The sequence below is a fragment of the Pinus tabuliformis genome, chromosome Q (genome assembly GCF_031772625.1).
Source record: "Pinus tabuliformis cultivar Carrire ecotype Pingquan chromosome Q, CPIR1, whole genome shotgun sequence".
NCBI lineage: Eukaryota > Viridiplantae > Streptophyta > Pinopsida > Pinales > Pinaceae > Pinus > Pinus tabuliformis.
In genome coordinates this window covers 39,092,371-39,116,720 of record NC_142296.1, presented here as the reverse complement: position 1 = coordinate 39,116,720, position 24,350 = coordinate 39,092,371, and the positions used below count along the sequence as shown (strand labels likewise).

Below are 24,350 nucleotides of genomic sequence, written 5' to 3'. Positions count from 1 at the left end.
AATAATTATTATGTTTAATTTGACATTTATTTTAGGAATAAGGGAGAAATACATGTTTTTAAATTATGTTTGTAAATTTTAATTTATTATATTTGATGGAAAAAAAAATTATTTTTATTACTTATAATTATAATGAGTTAATTTCAATTAAAAATTACAATTTTATATTTATTATATTGGATGAAAAACACATTTTTTAAATAAAATTATAAATTAATATATAATTATAAAAATAAATATCATATAATTCAATATAAAAAATTAAATTTCTTAAAAAAATAGTATATTTAAATTAATTTGAAATATACATTATTATATATAATACTAACATAATAATAATATCTAAAAATATATTATAAAATATAATAACATTTATTATATTCAAACATTTAATTTTTTTTTATTTTTTTTAATGGATAGTTCAACCTATGATTTTCAATTTAAAATTAAATATTTTAATTTCATACAATGAAATGCAGATGTTTGAGTTCATGTTTTATTGATGATGATGGTTAAGGTCCATAATAGTTGTAATAAGAACTTTGGCGTAAATCAAAGGTCTTTCTACATGTGATTTACGCGGAAGTTCTTATTACAACTTCTCAATATTGTCAACTAACATCTCCCATGCCACATCTTATGTAACTTCTCAATATGGTCAACTAACATCTCCCATGCCACATCTTATGTATAAAGCATGGCCGGCTAATTAATTCTATGTTTTTCATTTGATTTGGTTGTGTTGGTGGTTTTTTTTGAAGTAAGATGTTTAAGAAAAGTAGGGTTTCTTTTTATCTTATTTTTTTATTTTATTTAACATGTCTCTAAAATTAGATTCTTATTTTATACAGTTTATTAAAAAAAATTATTTAAATTTAAAAATATATAAATGATGAATATTAATATTAATATTTTCTTTTCTTTTATTTATTTATAAATATTAATTTTTTTTGAAGTAAGATGTTTAAGAAAAGTAGGGTTTCTTTTTAGCTTATTTTTTTATTTTATTTAACATGTCCTAGATTCTTATTTTTATACAGTTTATTAAAAAAATTATTTAAATTTAAAAATATATAAATGATTAATATTAATATTAATATTTTCTTTTGTTTTATTTCTTTATAAATATTAATATAAAAAAATTAATTTGATATATCAATTTGAATAGTTAAATATTATAAATTATAAATAAAATCTTCCATTGTTTAGCAAGTTCTTTTCCCTGTGCTGAAATTTTTTAATGTTGATATTTCCAATGTTTGATTTATTATTTAAAAATAATTTTAATTTGGGTGAAAAAAATGTGTTCCTATTATCTTAAAATTTCCACTGCTTAATCATAAATAGTAATTTTTAATTTTAGTGGTTTCAAATTTATTTAAATCAATTAGATTTTTTTTTTTTGTAACATATAAATATAATTTTTTATATTTTTTATTGGGATATATATATATATATATATATATATATATATATCCCAAATAATTTTGATTAGTTGGGATTTAATTTGGGAAATTTATTGATTTGATTTATTTTAAATGGTTGATTGGATTTTATTATATAAATATTTGAGAGAAAAGAAGAATAATAACTTGTATAATTTTGATTAAAGATTTATTTTATTTTGGGCAATTTATTGATGAGGTTTAGTTCGAATGATTGAATTATTATAACATTTATTATTTTAAACCAAAATACAATTCTTTTAATTTAACATTTCTACCGGCCTCTCTTTGCACCTTTTGGGGCAATTGCTAGTAATAAGACAATTTATTTAAAATTTTATATATAGATATAAATTTAATAATATGATAAATACTATTGTTATATTAAATATTGAATATTGATATTAGTTGTAATTGTTTTCTGAGTTATATTATTTATAAATTAATATCATACAAAAATAATATATATTTGTAGTTAGTTTAGTTTGTCAAAACGTAAATATAATTTAAATTAGCATGGCTAATCCTCTTAAAATAGTTTATATTCAACATATAGATCATGTTTAGACTATCGCTAACTAGTTTTGAATATATAGTAAATCATGATAAGTATGGCAAGTAAACAACTAGAAAACTTAGTAAGAGTAAGAACAAATAACTTTATGGAGGAGTAGGATCAAAGGGGTCTCGTTGAGAGGACGTCTTTATCCCTTTAGTTTTTTCTAGAAAATTATTGCCATGAGTCATCTTTAATGACAATAAAATTGGAGTTGGTGCCATGCGAGTCAAATGTGTCAATGACCTTTCACATTTCCCTTTATTATGACCTTAAAGAGCAAGCAAAATACCACTTTGCAAATAATTGTAAATTTGGTCTCCAACCTTTTCAATCTTTCCATTTTTCCAAGGTCCTTACACCCTTGATTTTCCAAATTGATGGCCTCCAAAGCCTTAGTCATCCAAGAAAACTTCCAAGCACAAAGCATTTTGGTCTCCCTAAACTTGAAAAATCTAAAGTCCAAGACCCAATCTTGAGATTCATCTTTGATTTGTTACTTAGGCATTTGAAGATATCACTGCGTAGTAGAATCCACCAAATTATTAAGAGTTTGTTCAGTGTGAGTTGTTTGTTGGTTTGTTGAGTATGTTGAATTGTGTGTTGGTTAAACCATTGTTAGGCATGCATAGCTACCTCTTCCACCTTAGTACCTTGATAACAAGCATAGTATGTCTATAGGTCAAGGCTTTGAACTTCATTTTCCTTACTTTAACTCTTTAGCTAGGTTCAGACGCCTTAGATTTCCCTTTCTGAAACATTGCACGAACGCTTGTTTGCTTATGGAGCCCCTAATATTATACCCTAGCACACCAAGAGAAATCCACCATTAACAAACACTAGATGCAACCCCGCAACCACCACCACCAACCCCCACAAGCCTCCACTACCAAAACCCCACTAGATCAAATAGTTGAAAAACCAAGGTCTTCAATTGGAGCAAAAAACATAGAAAAGGAGGTAAGAAAGACCTTTGCATTTACAAAGCACATCGACTACACATCTCTAAACAAGAATATCCTACAATGTTGCCACCCCAATAATTGTCACAACATCGACGAGGAAAGGGGGAAGCCAAGACCCCATATATAACAAAGACAAAACCCAAGGTTAACCCCACACTAATGTGAACTGAAAACTAAAAATTGAAAGGGATACTAGTAATTAGGAAGAAAAATTACACATATTACCCAACATTGAACATAACAACAAGAGCATGAGTGCGATAAGGCCTAAGATTGTCATGAACCCATTGGAGTGCCTCACATTAAAACGGCCCACACTACTCACCTTCATCGTCGTTCTTTCGCTTGTTTGTTCAAGGATACTCAAATCGATTTCAATCTTGATACCAAGGTCATCACCATAATGAACTCCATTACCTTGCACACCTTGGAGCGGGACCTCCCTCATTTTTAACTAATTAATCCCAAACCTTGAACTATCATGATAACCAAAAGTTTCATTGCAAAACTCCCCTAAAGAAACAATCAAGATGAGAACATGTTTAAACCTTTACCGTCTACATGGCAAAGGCATCATTGCCTAGAACAAGCACCCAATCCAAGAGTAGTTGTCCTCATATCATATGCATATAACCATTTATTATTTTATATCAACATATTTCTGCAGTCTAAGATTAAAATCCACTAAGTTTAAATTTGGTTTATTAGACCAAAGTATGAAATTATTTGGTTTACTTGGTAATTCTATTTTTGTCCTTGAAAATATTTAAGAGATGTTCTTAAATCGTCATAGTTTTGATGAGTTAAGATGCTACATGTTTAAACCTTTACCGTCTACATGGCAAAGGCATCATTGCTTAGCACAAGCACCCAATCCAAGAGTAGTTGTCCTCATATCATATGCATATAACCATTTATTATTTTATATCAAAATATTTTTGCAGTCTAAAATTAAAATCCACTAAGATTAAATTTGGTTTATTAGACCAAAGTATGAAATTATTTGGTTTACTTGGTAATTCTATTTTTAACCCTAAAATATTCAAGAGAAGTTCTTAAATCATCATAGTTTTGATGAGTTAAGATGCTACGAAGGTCAATATTGTAACAAATATTTTGAAATTGTCATCTAATATGGGTGTATGTGGAACATTTTAGGATAAAAGTACTTTCATCTTCAAAGCTCTTAATGCCACAAAGATGACAAATTGGTTTGACCCATGACATTTTTAGAATTGTCCAATGCTTTGTTTCACTATTGAGTTGGTGAGTTTATTTTAATTTTAGTAATGTTGAATGTTGAATTAGAGTGGATCAACTCCTTATGTATCTTAATTTTCTTTTATCTTTTAATTTGTATTGCACCACAATTTCTCATTACATTAGATAATAATTTGACCATCGTAATTATATAAAGAAACCTCTTCCCTTATTACTCAATGACATAGTCAAGATTTGGCATATTTATGCCACCCCCCATTGAGCCATCGGGGCTTTGATTGGAGTTTGCAGCAGTCATGGAAAGTTTGGTCTTCTATGTTGTTTATTTTATTATCAGCAGTCATGAAAAGTTTGGTCTTCTATGTTGTTTATTTTATTATCGTACATTAAGTACCTAGTCATAGTAGTGCTCTCGAAAGGGCAAAAAATAACTTCTGTAAAAATGATAAGATAGGACTTATTGTCTTTAATTTTAATACTATAAATTATACAACACTTCCTAATTGGTTATTTGGACATTTTGCAACAACCAAATAAGATAACAAGGGTGATGAAAGTCTCAAATGAGTTTTTCTTAACCCATACCAATGTTCTCTTCTATAATTTGCCTTTTATATCTTAAAGAACCCATTATCTTTGAATGTCGTATTTTCCATCTTTGAAAGCTCAAACAACATTTTCCACTTCACAATATCCATGTTGTACTACATTAAACTAAAATCACCTTGAAATTTTATAAAATACAACTAACTAAAATCACCTTAAAATTCTATAAAATACAACTCAACTTGGTGTTACATCTTTCACCTTTTACATTACATCGCAAAATACTTGAAAAATCACTCACATTAACATTGAAATGAATGATTTTCCAACAATATTAAAATAACCACCAAAAGCCTTTATTATAAAATCAGTCATTTTCATCAACTAAAATACCATTTCCTCTTCCCTAATCAAATCTTTATCCTCAAAGCAGACTTTCATTTCCCGACCACCCATCTTGTGCACCAAATACTCATTCAAATTCACGACTTCACTCACGACATGTTCCCACTCGCACAATATAAAAGAGTTCACACGACAAGTTCCCACTAGCACAATATAAAAGAGTTCACACTAACACTAGCATAACCAAATGAAAGTATTTGTGTTTAATGGTTTACCACTTGTGAAGTGTTTTAACCATGCATATAGAGGTTCAACCAATTATAGTATTTCTTGAATTTTGAAAATAAATATATACCAAAAATGAAATGAGCAAGGTTGAACACAAAGGGTTAGCTCTATTAATTGTCGCTATCTATATTGTTTTGTGCTCAATCCAAATCCCCTTGTATCAAGCTAATTATTCTGCACCAATAGGTTGACTAGAGACACCATAAAAATATTCTGCACCAATAGGTTGACTAGAGACACCATAAAAATATGTGAAGAAATATCCATTGGGTTTTTTCACAAATTAACTTGAGATTTCATTTGCCAATGTGGAAAAGTATTGATTGGATTTTCCCACGAAGCTTTCCTTAAAAGAAAGGAATTAAAACATTGGGTTTTTTCACAAATTAACGTGAGATTTCATTTGCCAACGTGGAAAAGTATTGATTGGATTTTCCCACAAAGATTTCCTTAAAAGAAAGGGATTAAAACAAAATGGTTTAAAAAAACTCTCTGTGAAATGAAATTCAATGAAACAAAATTCCCATCTCCTTCAAACAAAATCAACCTCAACTTTACACATTTTAAACCAAAAAGAAAAAAAAATACTACAATTGTGAAACAAAGTTCCTACCAACTTAAAACAAACTCAACCTCAGCCTTGCACATTTTAAACCAATCTCTATCCATTATATAACTATTAAAGAACTCTACATAGAGGAATAGTCTCTCTTCGCATGCACTAGTTAAACTTGCAAATTATCAAGGGCACTATTTTAATCCCTAGATAGAGTTTTGAAATTAATTAAACACACAAACTAATGCTAAATATTCAACAAAGATATTACTAAAAAAACAAGCATGTCACTACAAGATACAATTACAATTGGTAACATTTACCTAACATGATAAGCACCAAACCAAATTTCACATAAAGTGACCATGTAAATATTTGATTTAAACTAAAGCATGTCACTACAAGATACAATTACAATTGGTAACATTTACCTAACATGATAAGCACCAAACCAAATTTCACATAAAGTGACCATGTTAAATATTTGATTTAAACTATCATTTTTTTTACTAAGAGAACCCAATCACTAATAAAAGTGTTATACGCAACACACAAGTTTTCCCTAGAACAAAATTTATTAAAAATATATCTTGAACAATTAATAATAAATGCTTCTTGATCCAACAGCGCCTAAACCACGAGTTATATCTTTTTACAAATTTTTTTGATATATAATGTGCAATATTATATCAATTTAATGGTATTGAACTTTGTTACCTATTTTAAATAAATTTATTTAATAAACTATCAATTAATTTAGAATGTATACCATGACAAGCGATATATGACAAAGGCATCTTCTAAGTTATAGACAAAATTGTCTTTCTCACTTGAATCTAGTGATACAATTTCAAACAAAATTGTGATATTTTGTTGTTTAAAATACATTTTTGAATGCATAAATTTTATAGTTTAAATTTAAGTTTTTTAAATATCTGCCAGATTTTGGTTAAAATTAACCAGAAATAATACCGTGAAAAAACCATTTCAGCTATTATTAAACTACACATATAACAAATATATTCCAACAAATCCACAGATTGGAGAGAAAATGATCTTGCATTCTAAAACACATTGGAAATTACAAATCCTTCTCACAAGCTTTGCAAATCACAAGTTCACAAGTTCTGTACTTATGTTCTAAAACACATTGGAAATTACAAATCCTTCTCACAAGCTTTGCAAATCACAAGTTCACAAGTTCTGTACTTATGTTCTCTAAACTTTGACAATTGTAGATTCCCCACTTAACCTTTCATGACCCGTGTAGATTCCCCAACTTAACCCATGAGAGACCCCTTCACTCAACACGGATTCATACATTTTACTATATAACATTTGGATTTTTTACTCTAATTAATGCTTTCATGACTAATTAAACCAGGGCCTCAATCTCTTACACAAACATAACGACACATTAACATGAGTTGATTATTCACGAGAATCCCTTGCTTTAAAAGTACCCTTTTAGTCCATTGGATTTGCAATGTAAGATAGATAAAACCCAATAACGGTTATCAAGTACCCAAATGCTTGAATGTAAATATATGTGCATCATTGAAACATTAGTGAGAGCAGAAAAGATGAATAATTTGGGTTTTACACTAAACTTTATATCGGTTAAATAAATGTACAGCCATACAGGAATATTCAACAACGAAGATGAGAATGTGCTTAATTTTCGCATTTTAGTACAACTTCCAATATTCTAACAAAAAAATCATTTTCCGGAATGCTCTGCAACAGGAATGTAGGCCCATAACATTTTTGTGAATGATTTACAATAATCAAACATTAGTCAGAACTGAGAATATGGCCATTCAGAATCCTCTTTCATTTCACACTAACTGCATATGCAATCCATGTTTATCTTTAGATGTTCACTGTTCATGGCATTAATGTACAGATCGGCCACTCTGCCTGTATAGAGAGCACTGAATGGACAAATCGAGTCAACCTGGCCACAAGATTATGTCGTACCATCAGGCTATAAACTGCATATCCGTGTTGTATCATTTGATGAGGTTGTGCAAAACCACATTCTTAGAGATTATCTGGTGATGGCAGTGTACTCAACAGGAATATTTGCAACTTGCAAGATTAGAAAACAAAAAACTCCATGATCCCTAATTCTGTGTAGATTGCGGCATACTTAGAGATTATCTGGTGATGGCAGTGTACTCAACAGGATTATTTGCAAGATTAGAAAACAAAAAACTCTATGATCCCTAATTCTGTGTAGATTGCGGCATACTTGCCTATCGTATCTATAACATCTGATTGAGAATTCTTTCATAAGTAGAACCAATTTGTTTTGGTAGTAATTTACAAAAAGGAGAGAGAAGGGAAAGAGGAGACTGAAAGACAAGCTGCACAAGCAGACCTACTGTTAACATACTGTAAGATGGAATAAATAATCCCCGAATGAACGTTTACCATACCTATCACATACACAGGTTTTCAACTATCCAAATCCTCCAGATGCCAAACACCTAGAAAATCCCACATGTCACATAAGCTCGTAAAGTATAAACTACCTTGTATTACTTCAGGTTACCGTAAACCTGTTGCACAGGAAATTATTAATATAGGCCCTCAAACTCGCAATTTTCTTCTATCACGTGCTATACATCATTTCAATTCGTGCATTGCATTTCAGCTGCATGCTCTTCTTTGATAATAGCCCGATGAAAAGAACCAACCAATGAAATGTCAGCTCGAAAACATTTTTTCTAAACAAGAACACCCTACCTAGAATTGAAGAAAATAGTTTCTCCACCCTTGTATTTTTGATATATTGTTACAAAATAATTTGTGAAAAAATGGTCACAGTCGTTAAATTATACAATATCCACCTCAGCACTATGTGGCAACAGTCTTCCTTTCTGCAACAAACCAGTTAGGCATTAATTTATTGTGTTTGTGAGGCTTTTTACAAGAGTCAGTGTAGGAATTTTTTTCTGCTATTCTCAAAAACAACATAACTCCTAAAATGATCATGGGTAAGAAAAATAATTACTTACGTTCCTATCTTCTAATCAGGAAATGCACTGGTTACATCTCTTCGTTACTGCCATCCAATTGTTTAGTATAGTACAGTTTGTTGGGCATGATCAGGCACACCCAGTGAGACAGGCCAACACGTTCAACAATTTTAGTTCCATGTTTACTTAACAAGAAAACTCCAGCGGCTGTCTATATTGCTTAGTTATATGCACCTGACCAAATTTTGACGAAAAACTACCTGAAAACAAAAACCAAGAACATTAAAATGAAACACCCACCAGACATTTCATTTCAAACTCACAAACAAACTAATTATAAACAACAACAACTAAAAATCAAGTACCCACAAAATGACAAACGAAAATAGAAGATACACGAGGTGAGGTACTATCACACCTTCAGTAAAACTCACGACCATTTGCATGATGGAGCATGGGAGGACCAGGTAGGAAATCAACTCCACTAAACTGAGAAGTCTTTAGAAGTTGCTCTGACACATGCTCTGCCAAAGCCCCTTGACCACTATATTGCCCTTGACTTTGTCCATGCTCATTTATCGTCACTCTACCGACTTGTTTACCCAACACATCACTTTCTGCAAATATATGACTTTGCAATCTTGGGGAACCTTCTGCAGTGAGAACTATCTGTGCACCCCCATACACATCAGGCCTAGCATCAAGATAGACACCAGAACAGTTCGAATGTGGTCCATTTGTCAATCTTGGCATGTTTCCAAAACCTTCCTGCATATACACTGTTGACTTTACACTTCCATTAGACTGGAATGGGATAGCACCATAGCCTCCTGTTAAAGGAGTTGAAGAACCTGAGCTCGCCACTGGTGTTGATATAGGTGAAGGAGACATCCCACCATACATATGGTGTGGAGATCGTGGCTGGATCAATGGGCTTGCAGATGGAGATACTGGCAAAGATATGTTCCCTTTCACATAAAAATGATCACTGCAAGAAAAAATGCCAAGAGTAAGGAAAATAGTTTGTCTATTCCAGAAAGTTCCTTTGAAGACCAACTACGATGGACAGCTTCAATAAAACCTTGCAACTCGGGAAAAGGAACAAAACCTTGAAGGTTGATACGGTGACCATCCCCTTGAATAGTCTGTCTCTACTGATGACAGATTTCTTGCATGTCCAGCACCTTGTGTAGCATGCTGTATTAAAATTGAAATAGAACAATCATCACAATCAATAACAGATTATGAGTAAAAAGTAAAATAATGCTATGAACTGAACATATTATATAAGTTGTTATATTTCAAACAAGAACAAAGCACCTTTGCTTTTACTATTGTTTCACAGAATTCCTATTGAATATTTAGATATTAGTCACAATATATGATCCATATGTCCTCGAAGAATTTCCTGATACAACGCTTACAGGCCAACAGAAGTATATCTTTGACAGGCAGCCAAGGTCTCAACCTATTTTAAAGCCCTAGATAACCTCACGATCAAGAAAACATGGATTTCCTCACACAAGAAGGTGTGAACCACAACCAACAGAGCTCCATTAGTATTAAATTGCACAAAGTGGCAAGTGTATTGCATATGCATGTTCAACAGAGATGTTAAACAAGTTTATGATATAAAAATTCAAAACCTATTTACCCAATAAACAAGGTCAATTAAAATTTTGCCCAAGAGATGAAATTCAATGTTATGATGGCAGAATTCTGTTGCTTCCTTCTCTGCACACATTTTGACTCATGTGAGCACTTGGTGAGTTTTCAACTCTTTTGCCTGAAAGGTGGGGGAGCTCTCTCTGATTACTTGGAACTCTTGAATCGATCCTTGTAACTGCACAGCCTTGTTAGATCACTTTCCGATTCAGATTTATTGGAGCATTCTTCTTAATCTTTGTCACTGCAGCTTTGTTAGATTGCTTTCAGTGACTTCAGGATTTCTTGGGTTGCTTGAAGCATTATTGTTGACCGTTGATAGTTTTCTTTCTTTTAGTGAATCCATCTTTGATCTCTTCAGCTTCTGCACTTTCAGTTCTCTTGACAGTAATGATGGCAACCTCTTTCACTTCTTTTGTACATGTCTTTTATAATGGGATACCATCTTAGCACATATTTCAAGGATTGGTTCTTTCTTTGATTCTTAAACTTCCCACTCTCTAGTCCCCTTATAATGATTGCTATGAAAGTGGGTACACTCATCGAAATATTTTACCTACATGGTAAGTCACCTGACATAGGGACACAGTGACCCTGCAAACAAGGCACAGAGGACACAGTGTGTGTGTGTGAGAGAGAGAGAGAGAGAATACCAAAGTAATTGTCACAGAAATTGGAAATTTTAAATTACCACAGAGGAACTTTGATGTTATTGTCCATCTTTTGGTAGAGAACTTATCGAATTTTGACTGTGACAAAAAATTCATAGCTACATACTTATATATTGAAATAACATTTTACAAACTGTATATGTGCTAGTGAGAGAAAAGGAAAATGCATCATCTCAAAACTTCACCATGTGTGAAAGATATAGTTACAATTAAACTTTCTTCGGTTCCTTCTCAGAAATATTTCAGTCGCTCATATGAGACAACATCCTACATGTCCTAAAATCCACGAAACTTTGTATTAATCTAATCAAAATCTAAGTCCTACATCAATATAGATAAAACCACAACGTAGTTACTTCAACTCAAGCTCTGAGAAACAATGAATAACTTAGTCTCTAAAAATAATAAATTGTAGAATAACCTAATCAATATTTAGTAAGTGTACATCAATCAAACCAATTTAGCCAAACTACTAATATACTAAATATTATTTGTATATATACAACCCTAATATTAAACAACTTGATATCGGCATAAGTTACAGTCTGTTAAATATGCTTAGCTCCTGATTGCAATGCATCGCTAAAAGCTCTCATCAGATTAAATGATTAGTATACTTTAGTTATAAGGTTACTACATAAGAAAGCATGTCTCAAGAAATAAGACAATGCCCCTGCTGTAAGCCAAAAGTATTTTCCTTTGCACGTGAAGTAATACTATAACTTCAATCATAAGATGTGAAGAAAAGCAACCCCCAAAACTGCTTTGTAATAATGGCAAACAGATATAATATTCCTGTTAGGATACATAAGCCTAGACACTAAGGGTTGGTGACATCAGAAATACGAAAATTTAGAACCTACAAGCTAAGAAAAATCCCATTTCAGTAAGAAAGGAAAGCCAGGAAAACCAAGTATAAGGATAACAACTTCTCTTAACAAGTGGAATAGAAGTGAGAAACCAGATGCACCAATGAAGGAAAAGTGCACGTCAGATCACAGTTTCAAACAGAACAATCATAAGAAAAGGATATAGAATAGTGGGGCCAGAAATAGATTTACTAGTAAAACAATTGAGATACATTAAGTGGTGCATACCAGAGGTCTTGAACCATTAGCAGATGATAGCAACACCTCCATGCCTTCTGCACTATGATCCAGTTTTGCTAACGTTGCTTCACTCTTCACAAAAGGGTGTTCTAAAAGTTGTGTGGCTGTTGGACGGTTTACAGGATTTCTCTGCAGACAAAGTTTCACAAAATTCTTGCCTTCCTCTGAAAGATAGTCTGGGATTGCCGGTAGCTCCTTACTGTTCCCAATTTTAAACATTGCAGCAACCTGTAATTTGGAAAAGATTAATTTAGAACATATTATACAAATACAGTAGCAAGGAAAACTAGAAAACCAACAAAAATTAAACTCCAAAGTCCAATGGGAAATTGTTCATAGTTACAGCAAAATTAAGAACGATTTAAACCTGACAGTTACAAATATAGGAAATGACTAAAAGCTTTTGGAATCAAAATATACACTTCAAACCACAACAGGAAACCTGACATGTTATATTAGTGTCCTGATTAAATATAAACTAGCATGTCTTAACTAAAAGATAACTACTCAAAAATGCTAACAGTTGCCTTACCCCTTCATATTGACTCCACGGTGGCTGTGCTGTAACCATTTCCAAAACTGTACAACCAAGACTCCAGATATCCACTGCCAAGTCATAGCCATTTTGGTTTTTAATTACCTGAACCAGCAGAGAAAATGTCATTTATATATGGTTTTAGACAATGTCAAACCAAGCATGCAACTAGCAAGGATAGTCAAAGGATATCTTCAGGTAGAAGTTTCTTAATACCTCAGGGGCCATCCAGTATGGACTTCCTTTAAATGACAAAAGACAGGAATGTGCTGTGATCTGAAGACAGAAAGTAAATAATTAGCCTTGCTAAAATCATGCTTCTTATTTGATGATCAAAAAACTGGTATGAACTCAAACTCTGGCTATATCAGCGCATCCAATAGCTCACTAAACATAATCCCTCCATGGTTCATGGTAGAAATATATATAATGCATTTACGAATGAGGGGAGCCTTGCTTTGCTAATGAAGTTGACAGAAAATTAAGTCATCCACCATGGTTCCGTTCTCAACATTGTCTTCCCCACCCAAATGGAGTGCCAAAAAAGGGATGAGGCCAGGTGCAAACCCCAACATAATTCTATTGAATAGATGTGCTGCAGAGCTAGCACCTTAGTCAAAGGAAGTCCATGTTATCTGATGCAGCCCCTGACCTCAGGATATGTTTCATGTGTGTGTGTATGTGTTGCTTTCCATATGCAATTCAAATACTTGTGAACAATGCTTAGCTCAGTAGGATCAGAAGCTTATCTTGGCAATATACGAAGAGCATACAATGTTCATGAAGAGATATAGCTAATCAGGCACACATACAGCTTTAAAGCACAGCTAACATGCAGTAACTGTATTGGAGGGAATTATAAACTACAATATGCATACTAAGTTATGTCTTTGATATGGTATAGGAACATGGATCTTTAACCAAACAGATTGACATTGATTTCCAAGCAGTCAATACTACAAATCAATTAGTTATATTGGTTCCAGTATTTATAACATATTTCAATATTCAACATATCCACAAGTTTGCCCAAAAAATTTCTTCAATACTTGTATTTTCATAGAAAATGGAAATTGCCACTTAGTGCCAAATATTATTTTAGTAACTAGTGCCAGACTAAGTTATGACAATGAATAAACTGCAGGAACAGTACATGTTTTGCCATGCCAAAGTCTGCAAGTTTCACATGGCCATTAGGATCAACAAGGATATTTGCACCTTTGATGTCCCTGCAAAATTGGTAATCAACTGAAATTAGACCCATATTCCATATATACCATCGAAGAAGGCAACAGAAATGACACCTAGGAATCATTTAAAAAGAATAAATCAAGTGACAAAGCAGCATATTCTCGTAACATAAAAATCATTGCAAGATTTAACAATAGATTGGTATAATAAGCACCTATGAACAGTATTTCTGTTATGCAAATATGCCAGCCCAGAAAGGATCTGCTGTGTATAGCTGCGAACAACTGGCTCTCCAAACTGGCCATACTCCTGAAGTAGTTTGTGAATTGAACCTCCAGACACATACTCCAGGTAAATATATAGCATGTCGTCCACCTGTAATTTAGGTCAAACTGTTCTTACTAATAGCATTTTCATTTAAAAACAGATTATACATTGATCAGACTATGCAATATATGTTTTGCTTGTGCCTACATGTATGCATAACATGAAAAGCATATTATAGTAGCTCTGTACAAAAAACAAATTGTTTAATTGTGGGAGTCAAGCTGGTCATACTATTTCTTTTTATAAATATATAATATACATAACTTCTTGTTATCGTGAATATTAATTGGTAATTTTAATTAGTACTTTCTTTTCTGAAAGCATACGTAAAATTGGAACATTACATGCTAAGCCTTTTGCAGTACTACTAGCAACCATTACTACAACTCAGCTGCCCTAACAAAGTAGACAGTTACTGCTCCTAAGATAATAAGCAGACATAAAGGACAAAAGTTGATATCTGTACAACCACCCTTGAGGCTTGATAAGTTGGACCATAGGATGTTCTTTTCAAAAGCATCAGTGAGAAATGTTTGATGCCACAGCTACCATCCATACTCTCGACTAGATAACAGAATAGTCCTGACAAGCTCCTTTTGACACAAAACAAAGCATAGAATTTTATCCATGAGAATTCTTGCATTACTTTCAATCATTGAATCTTTATGACCCATCCTGAAGCAGCACCAATAAATCAAGGGTCAACGACTAAAGCAGACCTAGAATGATTGCTAATGACCAACTAAAATCAACATCAAACACCAGTAAAAATGGGCTGGAAGATGAACAAACCTTCAGTTACAAGGTGTTATAAAATAGCCTAAATGTTATGTAGTATAAAAAGACACTTGAATTCTAAACATGGTTTAAAGACAAAGACCAAATGTTTTAGGGGCTTAAAGTTCAAATAAGAAGTTGACTGAACCTAGATTTTTGTAGATCAACATATTCCTTGTGAGAAGCCATTGTCAAACCTAAGAGAACAGAAACTTCTATAGCCTGTGCTTTAGCCGTTGCCAATTTTTATTTGCTCTTCAGAAAATGCAATCTCACACTATGTCAGATGTCAATAATGTATCTATATTCGAGAACACTATAGTGGATGCTAGTAGAGTATATATTTTTAAGAGCAAATGTATTCATGCAAAATAATAAAATTCAGCTCTCAAATAGTAGACCATTTTTTCTAGTAAAGGCCATTTAAGACATAAGGATCACAAAGTGTTATACTAAAGCAGACCTAGAATGATTGCTAATGACTAACTAAAATCAACATCAAACACCAGTAAAAATGGCTGGAAGATGAACAACCTTCAGTTACAAGGTGTTATAAAATAGCCTAAATGTTATGAAGTATAAAAAGACACTTGAATTCTAAACATGGTTTAAAGACAAAGACCAAATGTTTTAGGGGCTTAAAATTCAAAAAAGAGGTTGACTGAACTTAGATTTTTGTAGATCTACATATTCCTGTGAGAAGCCATTGTCAAACCTAAGAGAACAGAAACTTCAATAGCCTGTGCTTTAGCCGTTGCCAATTTTTATTTGCTCTTCAGAAAATGCAATCTCACACTATGTCGGATGTCAATGATGTATCTATATTCGAGAACACTATAGTGGATGCTAGTAGAGTATATATTTTTAAGAGCAAATGTATTCATGCGAAATAATAAAATTCAGCTCTCAAATAGTAGACCAATTTTTCTAGTAAAGGCCATTTAAGACATAAGGATCACAAAGTGTTGCACCGAAGGAGATTGCTGGTTTGGATATGAATCTGATGTCAACTATTTTTAGTGAAACAAAATACACGTGAACTCAATTCACAATCTTAATTATAATAATATATTAAAAATGTACTCACACATAGAACAACGTGAATATTACATATTTATACACTAACTTGCGCAAAGCAAAAAGACTCAAAAAATGGGACTCCACAAGTGTAACTAACTATCAGAATGTAGCCACACATACAACAATGTGAAATTTACATGCTTATACAAAAACTTAAAGAAAATCAAGAGAATCTAATTAAGGGATTCAATTAGCATAACTAGCTATCAACATCAAACTGACTAATATGAAGTTGTTGCAAAAAATTCAACCACACAAGTCAACACACTATAACCTTGCTAGCCTTCCCACTGGACTTGTTTGCTTGGATGAGAGGCTTCCTTCTCTCTTTTCTTTGCACTTCTTTATTGTATTTCAGATGCTTGATTGATGCCCTACAAGTGAGGCTGAATCCTCCTATATATAGTAGTCTATTCATTTAGAATAAGTCAACTTGTGCTTGAGATTACACTGACATCTCCTTCTAGAATAGTCTTTAGCTTCTTTGGAAGGCCGACTTGAACCAATGCTTGTGACAAGGTCTTGGAGGGTTAATGACTCAAACAAATTCTCTTTTTACAATATCTAATATTCCCAAATGGGCCTTCAATATTGACTCACTAGACTTTATGACTTGATGACCAAACCTAATTACTCACAATGGGAGCTTCATATATAAAATAAAATTCCTTGACCATGAAACCCATGACTCAAGCATTATAAAATAATTTTATTTTTCTTCTTTACATCAATTACATAAAATCATGATTACACACGTCATTATGAAGACCGAACCTAGTTACATATTTCAACACTCCCTCTTAACTAGGGAGGTATTCATAATCCATACAAGGTACTTGGACATTCTCAATCTAAAGAATTTTCATAAGGAGAGTCTTGTTGGTAACCCATCTATTTAGCATCATATCCTCCAGCATCGTCACATAGCAAAGACCTTGACTAATAGCTCTATCTCTCCACAAGATCAGAGCACAATGCTGGCAAGACCAATGATTTATAGACACCCTCATCATTGTCTCTCCCAGAACATACCCCACCCGGGTACTCTCAAAGTATGTTCCACTAGGACTATTCTTATCTTGCATTCCCAGTCCTCAAAGAATATCGGTACTTGACAAGTCCTCTTATCTTGGATGCCCTATCACATCCTCAAAGAGTATTAGATGCCAAATTCTTACCCAATCCTCCATTTTATCTTCCCAAGTGAAGACAAGAATGATGGATGTGTCCATCTCCCCTCATGCCCTTCTCTAAGACATATGGGTGTTAGTCCTGGTTTAGTGCATGACACATGAACTAGAGAACTATATCTGTCGCTTCCTCTTAGGGATGACCCACCCATTCCATAAAAAGAATGTACCCAAGCTCCCTCTTAGCTTAGGGACTTGCTTCCAAGTTTCTACCATGTTAGAAACTTGCTTCTAGGCTCTCTCTTAATTAGGGACCTACAACAGCTCTTTCTTCTTTGGTGGAGAATATGGGACAATTAGCTTCTTGAAGAGCTCCTCCTTTCGATGTCATGAGCTTCTTTTTCATCATACAGAAGTCTTCATTTTTGTGGGACTTCTTTGTAGGGCACAGACCATCCATCACTTTCATTCCTGAATCTTGTCAGTGATGTCATCCTTCTTTTCATCGGAAAGTGATTCACTAGTTCATATTTGGCCTTCCTTTCATGACTTACTACCTTCTTCGCATCATGTTTCCTTCAGGTTATTTCATCCTACCACATGAGTGTCAATGTTAAATGACATCTACATCTCTTCCTTTGGTGGCATTGTGTCAACCCATCTAGATATTGTTCAAAAATAGAAGATGAACATTTAAAATCAAAAATACCTTTGTATCAGCATCCTGCATATATATTGACACATCTCCAAAAAGATATACAACATCAAGGGTCTCTTTCTTTTTTAGACATTATAAGGATCTTCATATCTTTCCCATGGAGATATCATAGTCAAATCTTCTAGTCTTTGGATGTTGATTGCCTTCTCCATAGTTGCATTTTTCATGATCTATTCCTTTCTTTATTCACACATTTCCTTCGAGGAACATCCAATCATAGTTCCTTCAACTTTGTCAACCACCTCATATTTCATAGAGGACATATTATGTTGATTTCATCTAGTCAATTTGTGAGCCATGCCTACATGCGTCCTTTCACAGAAGGAGATCCTTTCTTTTGATCATGCTCTTGATGTAGAGCACTCATTCATGATATATGCAACCATATGACATAACTCTATTTTATCAAATACAAGCATACATACCTCATCTCTTTCTTTTGGTCATCTAGACTTCCTTCGGCAGTGTCCTTGATTGAAAGAACTTCAATCCCTTTCCTACTTCACTTCTTTTGATATCATACCATCATCCCATGAATCCCATACAAGTTGGAATTCCCGGCGAGACACTTATTCTTCCAGTAGGTGAACCTTTCAATGAAGATTCCAACTGAGGATCTTGATCATCCTCATCCTGCAAATACTTCGTTTGAATGATGTATGATGAGCTCTATACTAGATGACTTTCTTTTTCCCATAAGTACTACTTATGTTTTTAATGAGGTTATCTCTTTCTTTTGGTCATCTAGACTTCCTTCGACAGCTCCCTTGATTGAAAGAACTTCAATCCCTCAACCCGCTTCACTTATTTTGATATCATACCATCATCCCATGGATCCCATACAAGATGGAATTCCCGACAAGACACTTACTTCTTCCAGTAGGTGAACCTTTCAATGAAGATTCCAACGGAGGATCTTGATCATCCTCATCCTGCAAATGCTCCATTTGAATGATGTATGATGAGCTCTATACTAGATGACTTTCTTTTTCCCATAAGTACTACTTATGATTTTAATGAGGTTACCAAGAGCTACATCCTTCTATAGGTGCCAACCATAGACTTCTATTTCAACTATCTTTTATGATGATGTCACGAGCTCTTGCTTTCAATTGTATGCTTCTAGGATTCCATCGCCTAACATGATGCATCCTATCATGCTTCTAATGGTTCCTATCATGAAAGCTATACTTTACAATAGAAAACTTGCAAACATAAACTTGAAAAGAACTAGGTGAGAAAGACTATCTCAATTATAGTAGAGATATTTCACTTCCTCTTTCTTTGATTTCTTATTTTCAAATTCCTCCATTTCTTCAATGATATGTGCTTCTTCCCTTCCTCTTTTGTTGTTGCCCCTTTTGAGCTTTGGACAATCACTCTTTAAGTGCCCATATGCATCACACCATAGCATTGAACCTTTGACATGTTCTTCTTTTTCTGAGGACTAAAATTCCCAAACTTCCCTATTCTTCTAGTCATGGCAGCAAATGTTTAAACCTGCTCATTTCATCCTTCAACACTTTTGGCCTTCACCCTGTTTTCTTCTATCTTGCATAGAAACCACAAATTATTGAATGGGATAGCTTTCTTCTCCATACAGCCATTTGATACAAGGCTACCTTGTTCATCAATCAGTACATTTATGTTAAGTTATGGTATGTTCTAGGCTTAGAGTAGTTTACTTATCTTTCTTATTATTATCCATAGATTAGCAATCACATGTACATTAAGTAAAGTACAGATAGAACATTTACACGATCAACAGAAAACAAGCCAAGACAAGAGACACAAGATGTGGCGGCTAGCCAAGGACAAACCCCAATATGGGGAAACCCTTTGATCAAATCTTCTTTTATCTTCAATAATTCAGGAGAGAGAAATAGTACAAAGATCTAATTTATATCAGCAACAACAAACCCTAGATCACACTCGTCAAGTCTCCACCGGTGAGTCGTTCATCGTGCACCAGTCCAAGACTTCGTCGCGCACCAATCCAAGACTTCATCGCGCGTCAGTTCAAGACTTCATCGTGCACCAGTTCAAGACTTCACCGTGCATCAGTCCAAGACTTCACCATGCACCAGTTCAATACTTCGTCGTGCACCAGTTCAAGACTTTTTCGTGCACCAATCCAAGACTTCGAATGACCTGTTTCAGCTTGGGTGAGAGAGAGAGCCTTTCTACGCAAGAGAGATAAGAGACTCCTTTTCTGCGCAGGAGAGAGAGAGAGAGATATGATGAGTAGTGAGTGACCAAATGAGGAGGAGTCAACTTGTATTTATATCCAAACAATGAAGGTGAATAGATGTGTCTGTTGGGCGTCTGAGCCTACATAAGTTGTTGGCTGACTTTGATAATTTGTCAATAATCAAAATAAATTCATATCTCCATAAATACTTATCGAAATCGGATGATCTTTAGATCAATCCTACACCTCTCGACGAGAGGAATCTAGGAAAAATATTATCAGCCATGAATAAGGTGACCCACATGGAGTTTGGCCCTAGTTGCCAATTTTAACACTCCCTCTCAACTAGGGAGAACTCCATCTGCAATTCGTCTGACCGTCGCTACTATTCATCCATCAAATGCACTTCCTTGTACAGCTTGACCCCTGCTCTGCTCTAGTCTGCTTTGTTCTGTTCTGCTCTGCTCGAACTATGAAGAAGAAGAAGTGATCGAGGATGTCTCATACCATCCTCCATCGACCAGAAGTCAGTCTGGAGTGTGTACCACTTTCACTGGTCCCAGACCAGTCCTCTACTGACCCGAAGTCAATTTTAGAGGGTGTACCACTCTCACTAGTCCCAAACCAGTATCATTGATCCCAGATCAATGGAGGTCATCCTAGCATAGGGAGTATGGTAGATACAACGATGTGTCCATCGATAGAACTACTATGGTCCTTGTCCTCATTTCCCTGCTCATTGATCAGATGAGAAGTACTTCCCAAGAGTCCAAGACTGCATGGGTAGGATGCCTCGACAGGAGAACTAATCATCATGTCCATAGGAGAACGAATCATCCTTTCGAGTGGATGCCACAGAGAACTAATCATCCTGGCCTACAGAACTAATCATCCTGGCCTACAGGAGAACGAATCATCCTGTTCCACAATCGCCATGGAGAACGAATCATCCTGGCCCACAGGAGAACTAATCATCCTGTTCCATAGTCGCCACGGGGTGTCAGGGGAAGCATGAACCTTTTACCCTGTACAACGTGCACCAACAGGGGATGATGAGTTACCCTATGGTCATATGTTGCTCCAAGAAGTACCTCGTGCCCCCGTGGAGCTCCCAGAGCTCAGTGCATCATACTTGACCCTCATAAGAGGGTCTCTGAACAACTCCAAGTCGTTCTCGAAAAGTCAGAAATTTCACCTTTTCTAGGGGCTTTGTCAAAATGTCGGCGACCTGTTCATCTGTACCGATATGTTGGAGCCTTATAGCTCCCTGCTGCACCATGTTACGAATATAGTGGTACCTGGGGAGAACTCCATCTATAATTCGTCTGACCATCGCTACTATTCATCCATCAAATGCATTGCCTTGTACAGCTTGACCCCTGCTCTGCTCTGGTCTGCTTTGTTTTGTTCTGCTCTGCTCGAACTATGAAGAAGAAGAAGTGATCGAGGATGTCTCATACCATCCTCCACTGACCCGAAGTCACTCTGGAGTGTGTACCACTTTCACTGGTCCCAGACCAGTCCTCTACTAACCCGAAGTCAGTTTCAGAGGGTGTACTACTCTCACTGGTCCCAGATCAATGGAGGTCATCCCAGCATAGGGAGTACGGTAGATACAACGATGTGTCCATCGATAGAACTACTATGGTCCTTGTCCTCATTTCCCTACTCATTGATCAGATGAGAAGTACTTCCCAAGAGTCCAACTCTGCATGAGTAGGGTGCCTCGACAGGAGAACTAATCATCATGTCCACAAGAGAACGAATCATCTTATCCAGTGGATGCCACGGAGAACTAATCATCCTGGCCTACAGCAACGAATCATCCTGTTCCACAATCGCCATGGAGAACAAATCATCCTGGCCCACAAGAGAACGAATCATCCTGGCCCACAGGAGAACTAATCATCCTGGCCCACAGGAGAACTAATCATCCTGTTCCATAGTCGCCAAGGGGTGTCAGAGGAAGGTTGAACCTTTTACCCTATACAAAGTGCACCAACAGGGGATGATGAGTTACCCTGTGGTCATATGTTGCTCCAAGAAGTACCTCGTGCCCCCCCTGGAGCTCCTAGAGCTCAGTACATCATACTTGACCCTCAAAAGAGGGTCTCTGAACGACTCCAAGTCGTTCTCGGAAAGTCAGAAATTTGACCTTTCCTAGGGGCTTTGTCAAAATGTTGGCGACCTGTTCATCTGTACCGATATGTTGGAGCCTTATAGCTCCCCGCTGCACCACGTTATGAATATAGTGGTACCTGATATCGATATGCTTGGAGCGATCATGGAATACGGGATTCTTTGATAAACGAATCCCACTCTGGTTGTCACATAGGATCACAGTGGTATCCAATGTAAATCCAAACAGCTCACTGAAGAGCTTTCGTAACCAGACTGCCTCACAAGAGGCCATGCTAGCAGCAATGTACTCTACCTCGATGGTGCTCAAAGCCACAGACTTCTGCTTCCAACTCATCCAGGATATCGAAGCAGATCCCAAGGAGAAACAGCACCCAGAAGTGCTCTTACAGTTCACCACATTGCGTACCCAATCAGCATCTGTATATCCAAGTAGTCTCACATTTCCGGCAGTGTATCTTAACCCATAAGTAATTGTGCCACGAAGATATCTCAACAGATTCTTGGCACCAATCCAATGTATCTGGTGAGGTTCAACCATGTGTTGACTCAACGTGTTGATTGCAAAGCATATATCTGGACAAGAGTTCAACGAGTTGACGATACTCGGTGGCATTTCGTAAAACAGGTCCAACAGCACTACCGCTTAACTTCTTGAAGTCCACCAAGACGAATCTCTCCAATATCTTCACCACATATTTTCCTTGAGATAGGAAAATCTCCACTGGTTTCTGCCAGACTTCCAGTGCTAGGAAATAGTGCATAAGTCCTAGGTCTTTCATCTCGAACTCAAAGGCCAGCTCCCTCTTACATTCTTGAATGAGAGGGTTTGCCCCTGTTAGAAAGAGGTCGTCAACATATAGCACCAGTATGAAAGGCTTGTCATCTATAACCTTAAAGTAAAGGTTGGGGTCGGCTTCACTCCTAGTGAATCCCAGCTTCATCAAGTAGCTATCAATCCTCTCATACCATGCTTAGGGTGCTTGCTTTAGCCCATAGAGGGCCTTCTTCAACCTGCACACATGAGATTCTCGATCATGAATCTCAAATCCTTCGGGTTGCTCCACATAGACCTCTTCTTTGATCGAGCCATGTAAGAATGCAGTCTTGGCATCCATCTGATGTAGGTTCCATCCTTGCGAAGCAGCAAGGGCTATGATCGAGCGGATGGTGGTATATCGGGCAACAAGTGCAAATATCTCGTCATAGTCTATACCTTCCTTCTGGGAGGAGCCACAAGCGACAAAACGAGCCTTGTACTTTTCTGCATTTCCATCAACTGCCTGCTTTATCTTGTAAAGCCATTTTGAAGTGACAACTGCCTTGTCCTGGGGTCTGGGGACTACATCCCAGACATCATTCTTCATAATAGACTCATATTCTTCGGTCATAGCATCCTTCCATACTTGATGCTTGACGGCATCTGTGAATGATGAAGGCTCATTTTGGATGATCGTGCTCATGATGGTCAGGTATCCCCGATACTTGTTCGGTTTCTTACTTTCACAGAAGTTTCCTCGGGGTGTTGTGTGTCCTTCAGCATCATCAAGTGTCCCCCTAAGCCATGAAGGCCTCTTCTTGAAGAGTAGAGCTCATACGGAGGAGGATCAATAGGATCCAGGGGTTCTTCCACATCAGGCATTGTCTCCTCTTCTTTTTCTTTCGATTCCCTGGTGTCAACTTCTTGAGTGCTCCTCAAAGCAGGAAGATTGTCCACCTTGCTAAGGGCCATATCTTCATCAAAGGTGACATCATGACTAATCTCGACTTCCCTTTGACCAGCTACATAGATTCTATAGCCCTTAGTGTTTTCACTATCACCCACAAAGATTCATTTCTTTCCAGATGCACCCAATTTATTCCTTTTCTCTTTCGGCACATGAAAATATATCGGGCTTCCAAAAATTCTAA

The 24,350-nt window shown here is 35.5% G+C and overlaps 1 protein-coding gene across 2 annotated transcripts in view; it reads right to left on the bottom strand.

Moving 5' to 3' along the window:
- Nucleotides 1-8,945: 8,945 nt before the first annotated feature.
- LOC149218175 (mitogen-activated protein kinase kinase kinase YODA-like) overlaps nt 8,946-24,350 on the bottom strand; it is a 70,181-nt gene continuing 54,776 nt past the window's right edge. For both annotated transcript variants that reach the window (XM_089383834.1, XM_089383833.1), the window contains 8 exons: nt 14,292-14,452; nt 14,040-14,115; nt 13,103-13,162; nt 12,884-12,991; nt 12,340-12,579; nt 10,015-10,103; nt 9,325-9,894; nt 8,946-9,166 (listed from right to left, as the gene is read on the bottom strand). In XM_089383834.1, coding sequence (XP_089239960.1) covers nt 9,327-9,894; nt 10,015-10,103; nt 12,340-12,579; nt 12,884-12,991; nt 13,103-13,162; nt 14,040-14,115; nt 14,292-14,452 — 1,302 coding nt within the window. In that variant the 3' untranslated portion in view covers nt 8,946-9,166; nt 9,325-9,326. The remainder of the gene's footprint in view (nt 9,167-9,324; nt 9,895-10,014; nt 10,104-12,339; nt 12,580-12,883; nt 12,992-13,102; nt 13,163-14,039; nt 14,116-14,291; nt 14,453-24,350) is intronic.